The following is a 9,253-nucleotide window of genomic DNA, read 5'->3' as shown; positions in this document are numbered from 1 at the left end:
TTGTAAGGTGAAGCAGTAACGTTCATCCGTTGAGTTAAACGAACCCGCAAGCCGTCGCTGCGCTCTAGGACCACCTACAGTGTCGCCCAGCGAATGGCACTGACTGCAGACAAAGACTGGAGGGTCGGCGGGACCGGAAGCCCACAGCGAGGGCCCCCAGCCTGGTGGGGGGGGAGGGGAAAGGAGCCAGGACTGACGTAAGGCGACACGGCTCCGCCCCCTCCCGGAGGGGGTGGTCACCGAGTGGCTCCGCCCCTCCCACGGTCGCTAAGCAACCATCCCGGAAGTCGCGATTCCGGGGCGGGCGCCGAGCCGGTGGAAGATGGCGGAGGGCGGCCGCGCGGAGCCCGAGGAGCCCGAGAGAGGGTCCTCGAGGCCGCGGCCCCCGAGTGCGCGGGACTTACAGGTGCGGAGGCAGGAGCGCGGCGCGGGCGGGAGGGCGGGGGCCACAGCCACGCTGTACCTCGCCTGAGGAGAGCGATGACCAGGGTCTCTCCCGGAAGCGCATTGCGGGGTGGGGGGCGTGGAAACCGCTGCTCGTGCGGCAGGCGCCAGCACCTGGATCCCCTTCCTCACGGTGCACCAAGTAGCTGTTTGGAATGTCATTTTGCGGGGCCGTCTGGCTGGCTCCCAGTTGATGCTGCCTGCCTTCCGGAGAGTTACCATGGCCAGTGTCAGCCATCACTTCAAAAGTAACTTAAAAATAACGCATGTTGATTTGTTTGTTCTCTTGGATGTTCTTTCAGATTTGAAGACTTGCACATTAAAGTCTCCCCCCCCCACCCCTTATCAAAAAGCTTCCGTTTTTAAAAGCGAGAGCTTAAAACAGTTCAGTCGGTGGTTACAACCTACTTGTAAGAGGTCATCCATAAAACAATGTAACAGAAATAAAACTCGATGTGTTGTGACGTTGACATTAGTCAGCTGAACACTTGTCCACTAAATAAATGCTGTTTTATCAGATGCTAACACTACGTGCTCATTGTAGGCATTGTTCTATCTCCTCATGAGATCACTGATAAAATTCAATAATTAAACGAATGTTAGGGGTTATAAGTAAGAATAAATGAGCCTGAATTCTCACATCTTGTCAGAACATTTTTAATAGCTAATCTTCATTCTTTAACCAAACATACCGACCACTTACTGTTGTAACTTTCTGCTCAAGCTTTGGAGAATTTGGAGATAAATAAGACATCAAATCCATAAGTAGTAGAGGGTACTGTTGTATGGTATCCACAGATTTGAAACAAGCTTGTAAAGTAGCTTTAATAGACCAAACCAGTGCAAAGTTATAATGGTATTGAGCATTGGTTGGCTACTGGAGACCCTGAAGCCACTGAACTAGTTGTCTTAGTCAGGATTACTATTGCTATGACCAGAGCAAATTGGGGAGGAAAGGGTTTTATTTGTCTTAAGCTGCCATATCACTGTTCATCATCAAAGGAAGTCTGGATAAGAACTCAAGCAGGGCAGGGACCTGGAGACAAGTCTTGGAGGGTGCTGCTTAACTGGCTTGCTCCCTATGGCTTGCCTAGCCTGCTTTCTTATTGAACCCAGGACCCCCATTCCAGGGGTGGCACCATCCACAATAGCTACTTAAGGAAATGCTCCATCTTATGGAGGCATCTTCTCAATTGAGGCGCCCTCCTCTCTGATGACTCTAGCTCTGTAAAGGGTGACAGACAGACACAGATGACTCTGCTGGAAGAGAATGAAAACAGGGACACTGACACAAGCAGTGTCGGTTTAAAAATAGGCCTTGTAGTGATGAGGTGGACGTGCCTGTGCTTTACTTTAAACTGATGCTGACAAAAATCTTGGTAGGCATTTAAAGACATAAAAACTAAACTCAGCAATGTTCAATAATCCACCAAACTTACACAGTAAGTGCCTAAGTTAAAAAACTTGGATCCAGCTGAGAGACAACAAGGGGATGTGTGACCATGGGAGGGAAGAAGAGGGAGATGGTGGAATTACATTTTAATTTCAAAACAATATGATCTATGTAAAAAAAATTTAATTCAGTTCTTAAGAGGTCAGCACTATTGATTTGCATTTCTAGGGAAGTTGATGCATCTTTGAGAGATAGGATGAAGGAGTAATAAAAACGATTAGGAAAGAAAAAAATAGCTTCTTGGTGTCTTGAGTGTGTATTTTAAATGTGTTTACTCAAAAGCCTATCAAACCTTCATTGGCCAGGGGATGTAGCTAGGTATTAGAGTGCTTATCTAACATGCATGAGGCTCTGCCTGGGTTCAGTTTCCAGCCCTGGAAAATGCCTGGCTGAGTTTGCCTCAGTTATTTATTCGTCTTTTTCTTCTGAGGAAAGAATACACAGAGATAGTTACTTGGTGGGAGAGAAGGCTTTGATTGTAAAGTGAATGGGAGCCCAAAGATCATAATCGTACCGATTGAATAGTCAGCGGGGAGCATTAAGGAAATTTCTTTTGTTGTGCTTATTTTTTGAGACAGGGCCTCTCTACTCAACCTTGACAGTCCAAGAACTCACTATGTAGACCAGACTGGCCTCAAAATCACAGGCATCTTCCTGCTTCTGCCTCCCAAGAGCTGGGATTAAAGGCGTGCACCACTATGCCTTGCTGAAAATTTTAAATTATTGCCCCAAATAGCAAAAGTAGAGGGGGGGGGCAGAAACCTGTAATAATTAGATTAATATTTTAAATTCTGTTTCAAGGACAAATATATTTTTACTTTATTTAGAAGGTATTCAGCTGTATATCTGCAATATGTAATTTTGCATTAAATGGTTAAAACCTATATTTAATTCATCATCTCATTTTTTTAGCTCTTTTCCCTGAACTTGATAAAATTTGTGTCTGATAGACTTTAAAGCAATGCTTTTGAACTTGTTTTATGTTCTTGGGTTTTGAAAACATCTAAGTGAAATTATATTATGAGATTGATAGAGAAATTGGCAATATCACAAGCTATCCTCAAAAGTTCTTTAAAACCTGGAAGTTACACAGGTCCAGGTCCAAATGTGAAACCATTGTGTTGCCAAACTCAGTTTTTGAAACTGTTGAATAGTTAATTAAAATAATTCTCATAACAAATTTTCTCTCGCCCAAGGCAGTTTGAATAAATGAATAATATGAGACCTCGGGAGTTAGCTGTTTTAGAAAGACAACATCTTTTTATGCACCAGCCTTCAGTTTTTCAAAGGAGATGTTTAATGCTCAGTTTCAAGCTGGTGCCTGTTCCTCGGCTGTCTAGAAGTCTATTTCCATTTCTAACCGAATAACAAGTCTGTCGTTATGTGTAGTTGGCCTTGGCAGGGTTATATGAAGATGAAGTGAAATGCAAGTCTTCCAAGCCTAACAGATCTACAGCTGCAGCCTGTAAGAGCCCAAGAACATTGCCGCATCGGTGAGTGTTGCTTCCAGACATCTACCCTGCTTAGCCCACTCTTTCTAAACTACTTTAAGTGACCTTGAGGGTTTTTTTTAATTTTTAAAAAATAGATATTGTAAAATTTTCAGAGTTAGCAAAAAGAAACTTTTGAAGAATTACCTTAGTGTCTGATATTATCATAGGCACCATATGAGATCCTTTTTCTCAGACATGATGAGTCTTTAATGTTTGTCATCCAGCCCATTGAGCTCTGGTGAAATGCACAGACCCTCTCCTTCCAAAGCGGCATTCTGTTTTGTTTTGTTTTGTTTTTTTTTGGTTTTTCAAGACAGGGTTTCTCTGTATTGTTTTGGAGACTGTCCTGAAACTCATTGCTCTGTAGACCAGGCTGGCCTCGAACGCACAGAGATCCGCCTGCCTCTGCCTCCCCAGTGCTGGCATTAAAGGCGTGCGCCACCAATGCCCAGCTTCCAAAGCAGCAGTCTGTCAGTTGAGGGCCAGTGGGTTTCTCACTGCCACACACAGAGCCTGTTCTAGTCTTTGGTCCCCCATCGAAGAATCTGTAAATCCGGGAGTTTCTCATTATTTCTCATTCTCAAAAAATACAATTTTATCAGAAGTAGAAATATTAACTGGACATTAGGTTTTTGTCACTTCACATTCTTTTTGTAGGGGAGACAAAAATGATATATCTTCCTGTACTTGAATGATAAGAAAAATCCTTATAATTTCTCCCCTATATTTTCTTTTGCAAATTATAAAGCCCATAGAAACCGTAAAGGTTAGGAAAATGAATAAACATTAAATATTTTACTTTTATTCGCCAGTTGTTAATGTGTCATAGCAGTGCCGTCATTCATGCATGCTGTCTCTTTTTTACTCAACTATCTGAAAGCAAATTATACCTTCATGACACTCACTTGTAGATATCTTATCGTGTATCCCCCTAAGAATAAAGTAATAACCTAAATAACAAAGTATAACTTAAAAATTAGCAGTGGTGCCATGACGTCACTTTTTCCAGTCACCTTTGGGGACCCAAATAGAGACTTCTCGTTGCATTTGAGTTTTCCTGTGTTGAGTTTTGAATTCAGGGCATGAATTCTTTTTTAGCTCACCTATATAATCTAAAATTTATAACATTTACTTTTTTAAAAAAGTATACACCAGATGTCTCAAAATGTCCCACATTCTAGATCACTATTTCCTCATAGATTCTTGTTAAACATTTTTGTCAAGAGTACTAGATAAGTGACACTGTCTGCTTTTTATTATGTCACATCAGGAACCATATAATTCCAAGTTTCCCCACTCTTGGTGATATGCTCACTTGGTTAAGGTGCTGACCACCACATCACTGCATTGTCAGGTACAGTGTGTCTTTGTAATCAGCAGGTTGGTATCTTGGCATGGTTTGACTATACTCTCCTTTCACTTAACTCTCACTTGATAGATGTATGAGTAGCTGTTGATGCGTGTAATATTTTAGTTACCTCCTTAATGCATATATCCCCCAAAAAATACTTTTTGAAGTATTTAATATGTTTCTGTACCTGAGTTTTTCTCATTCAGTAGTGCAGTATTTAGTCTTTGGCGCCCTAGTTTGAGCACATGAAAATGGCTTTATTTCGCTCTCAGTGCAGTAAATCTAATATTTGAATTCTTACAAGATTGACATGTAAATATTTTCCTTGTGCTTCACTGAGTTAATTCTGTGATCAGGAGTTCAAGGTCGTCCTAGACTACCAAGGAGTTCAAGCCAGTTTGAGCTGCCTCAAACTACCAAGGTCTGTGGATGTGGTTCAGTGGCAGAGTTTTGCCTAACATATGCAAGGCCTTGGATTCAATCCCTAGTTCTCTCTTCAGTGGATGCATTTTCTTATGCTGTCTGGAACATGTTGTTAGTAGTTTTAATTTGATAATGCTCTTTGTTTTTTTGGGGGGGTGTCATGGATTAAACTTAGTGTTCCACACATATTAACCATATACTTCTACTACTGAGCTATACCTCTCCAACCAGTAATTACTATAAGGACTTTTTGCCTCAAGTTTGGTCTCATGAATTGTTTAGCACTCAAAAGGGTGAGTTCTTTAAAAAATACTGAGACTGTTTAATCACTTCATGTACAGTACACACAGAGATCATTGTCAGTCTTTTTTCTAACATGATACTATTCAGCATTCCATACAATTCATACTTCCCTGCTTTATGTTCAGTGAGAACATTTGCCCTGTTCCCTGTTTCCACTTTATACAGGCAGCTGCTAATTGTCATGTCCTCCTAGGGCAGTATTAGAAATCATTTTGTTCGACCTCTGTTCCCCTGGGGCAGACAGGACTTTTCTTGTCTCTCTCTTCTCTTCTGTCCTCTCTCTGTGTCTCTCTACCTCTTTTCTCTTTCCTTCCCCATTTCCTGCCATTTTAATAAAACTCACTCAAGCTCAGGGAAATAAAAGAAATCATTTTGTTCTGTGGCTTCCAGGGTATGTAGCCTAGGCAGGCCTGGAACTCACTGTCACTCAGGCTACCCTCAAACGGGCAATCCTCCTGCCTCAGCTTCCCAAACATTGACATTTCCAGAGACTATTAGCACCACCACACCTGGTACACTGGCTTTTTAAGCCAACTGTACTAGTTAGTTTTTGTCAGCTTGATACAAGCTTGAGTCTCCTGGAAGAGGACTCTAGTTGAGAGATTGCCTCTATCTGACTGGCCTATGGGCATGTCTGTGGGAGCATTTAATTGATTAATTAATTAATTATGTGGATGATCCAGTCCAGCTGGGAGGTGCCATCCCTGGGCAGATGGTATTAGGGTGTATAAGCAAACCATAGACACCGAGTTAATGAGTAGCAATTCTCCTGCTTCAGTTCCCATCTCCAGGTTCCTGACATTACTCCTCAGTAATGGATAACCCCTGTATAATGGAATAAACCCTTTCCTCCCCTGGTTTGCTTTTGGTCAGTAGAAACTAAATAAAACACCAACGAATTTTCATTTTCAAAAATATTAGACATAATATTTAGCCTACAAGAAGTGTGTAATCTGTAGAAAACTTTTCAGGACAGTCTGACAGCTTCTTTAACAAATTCGCTGATGACAGGTTGTATACCAGCAGCAGAACTTCAGGTGTGTCCTCTATAGATCATTATTTATGTAGCATTGTACTCAGAATTAATGACATGAACTTTGTGATATGCCTACCATGGACCTTAAACAACTGCTAAAATCTAAGTAAGCCTGGAAGGTCAGGGACAAAGAGGCATAGAAGAAAATGTAATGAAAGGACAGGAGAGGGAAGAAGAAACTGCAGAATTAGTGACAAACAAGAGATGTTGGATAAGTAGAGGCATGGCCAGATTGGGACTTAACGGATATATCACAAGTCTACACTTATGAGGCCATGTGCTGGATTAAAGGCTTGGTTCCTTAGTGTATTTTGAATGGGATGACTTAGATGTTCATTTTGTAGTTGGCCCCCATTATTATGTTGCATTCATTTAAAAGTCACCAAGATGCTAGTGTGCATTAAAGTTCATTCTGTGAAAAAGAGATATAGTGACAAGATTTCTGCTTCTAAAAATAGATGCCTCTCAGTCCCTCATGTACATGTGCTCTGTGTGTGTGTGTGTGTGTGTGTGTCTTTTCCATTAATCTCTCCTAGCCTGTTTTCTTATCTGGAAAATGGGGGAGAGTTTATTATAAGAACTGAATGAAAATATATTTGCCCTTTGATAATATTAACTATTAATCATTTTAGAAAAAGGTACATCCCTTTAGAAAAATAAATGGAAAGTTACAACAGTGGGAGAAAAGAAAGAGGCACCTTAGCTAGGGGTAGTCTAAGGGACAAGAATAAAATTGGGGGTAGTCTAAGTACACTGAAATGAAGGAGAGAGGATGGAATTGCTCTAGTACTTTCTAACACTTGGTTGTAGAAACTTTATGAGAAGGACTACAGGGCATAAGTAGGAAAGAGACAGGTTCAGAGCCTGTCGGAGAACTGTGCTTGCTGAGGAGATGGATTCAGCATGGAACTGAGAGGGCTTCATTCATGCAGAGCTGCTCAGTAGATACTTTATTCTTTAAGGTCTTTACAAACTTTTAAACATCAGCAAGTTAGGGCCAGACCTGGTGTCACATATGTGTATTCCCAACACTGGGGAGGTAAATGCAGGACCATCAGAAGCTGAAGGTCAGTGTCAGCTATGTAGTTCGGTTCAAGGCCAGCCTCATATACATGAGACAGTCTCACTCCTACCCCAACCAACCAGTCAAAGGAAGAAAGAGCTAGACATGATGGTGTTGCTTATAATACCAACACATGCATGACTGAGGCAGGAAAATCATAAGTTTGAGGTGTGCTTGAGTTGCATGGTAAGAGAATGGAGGAAAAGAAGCTTTTAAAGGGAGGCGAAATCGTACCTTTGAGCAATTTTTGAGGTTGCAATGGGAGTGGATAAATACTGGTCAAGTGAGTTTCACATAAGAGGAAAACGGAAGGAAAGGGCATCGACATGTTATTATGGAAAAGGGAAGAAAGGAAACTTAGTAAAAAAAAAACAAGGCATGGTTGGAACCCCACTACAAAGACGGACAAACAGGGTTGCCTTTGGGAAAGTCAGGGAAAGACAAAGTTCCTTGTGAAGTGAGAAAACAGAAGTGGAAAATATTGTTACTGCAGCAGTTGTAGATGCTCTTGATCCTGTCTCCACAAAGAACGGCTAGAGAATGCATGAAGCGCCCATCAAGCACAGGACATAAAGTAGTCATGTGAAGCCTTATACCGAAGCTGCAGAGGCCTGAGACTGACAAGTGAGCCAGGACTGGAACCCTGGGTCTCCCACCCTTGGAGATGGCTGTTTGGCTCTGACAACGATGCCACTGCAGAGCAACAGGGAGAGGGAATCTCATGGCATAGTCTAAAGGAAAACATTAGTATTGGCCTCTCCCTTATGCAACATGCAGTTATCAGTTCCAGATGGGTTGTGGCTCTGAATGTAAAAGTTCGAACAGTGAAGCTGCTTGAAGAAATGCTGCATGGTCTCTGGGGAGGCCATAACAAACTAAACTTTTTCCTATGACCAGTTTTCTCAGGTCTTTGTCACCAAACAAAGAGGCAGGATTGTGGACCTGAGTCAGGAAGGGAAGAGGCTATACTGGGGGCAAACATGGCAGGAAGCTTTGCTCTGCTGCCTCTTTGTCACAGTTACCTGAGGCCATGTGCTAGCCCGTTCCTCCTCTCCTACACTGCACTTATCTCAGAGACAAGCAAGCTGTTTATTTCTTGTTTGCTGCGTGCGCACGTGCGCACACACACACACACACACACACACACACGCACACTACCAGTATGCAGTGTACGCATGGGAAGAAGGCTTTGTGGATTGTAGTGTGCTCAGTGACACTGACAGTGGTGTCTTTCCCCACAGCGTAATGGGACTCCACTGGTGTACACGCTTGTGTCCATGTAGATTTTCTTTCACTTGCAGGAGATGAGAACTGCCAGTTCTCTATCTCACCTGCCAGTTTAGGAGAAAACCTTGGAGGGAACCTCTATTCCTTGACCAGGACTGTTCTGGTTTCCACTATTGTTTTGTGAGTTACTGTGAGTTGGGAACTGGAGTAAAAGGTGTAGGAAAATAAAAAGTACACTCTTGTCACCTTGTACTGGAAGTCTCTATATGTTACTTCATTGATGAAATTTTCTGATATTCTGGGCAGGAAAATCAACCATGAAAGATTAGAATATTAATCTTAGGTGAGTGGAAATTTATCTTTTGTAGCTGTTATGAAGTTAGAGTCAGGGCAGATTTTAGTTACTACGTAAGGAATATAATGGTGCCACCACAGAAGAGCTTGGTCTGTGAAAATAGGA

General features: G+C 42.1%; 1 protein-coding gene across 1 annotated transcript in view; it reads left to right on the top strand.

The window, feature by feature from the left end:
- Positions 1-269: 269 nt before the first annotated feature.
- Ubxn2b (UBX domain protein 2B) overlaps positions 270-9,253 on the top strand; it is a 35,691-nt gene continuing 26,707 nt past the window's right edge. The window contains exons 1-2 of the mRNA XM_005066729.4: positions 270-406; positions 3,287-3,390. Coding sequence (XP_005066786.1) covers positions 323-406; positions 3,287-3,390 — 188 coding nt within the window. The 5' untranslated portion in view covers positions 270-322. The remainder of the gene's footprint in view (positions 407-3,286; positions 3,391-9,253) is intronic.

This window comes from Mesocricetus auratus, unplaced genomic scaffold (assembly GCF_017639785.1).
Source record: "Mesocricetus auratus isolate SY011 unplaced genomic scaffold, BCM_Maur_2.0 Super-Scaffold_6730, whole genome shotgun sequence".
NCBI classification, from domain to species: domain Eukaryota; kingdom Metazoa; phylum Chordata; class Mammalia; order Rodentia; family Cricetidae; genus Mesocricetus; species Mesocricetus auratus.
Note: the sequence above shows the minus strand (reverse complement) of the source record. Positions and strands in the feature narration are given on the sequence as shown.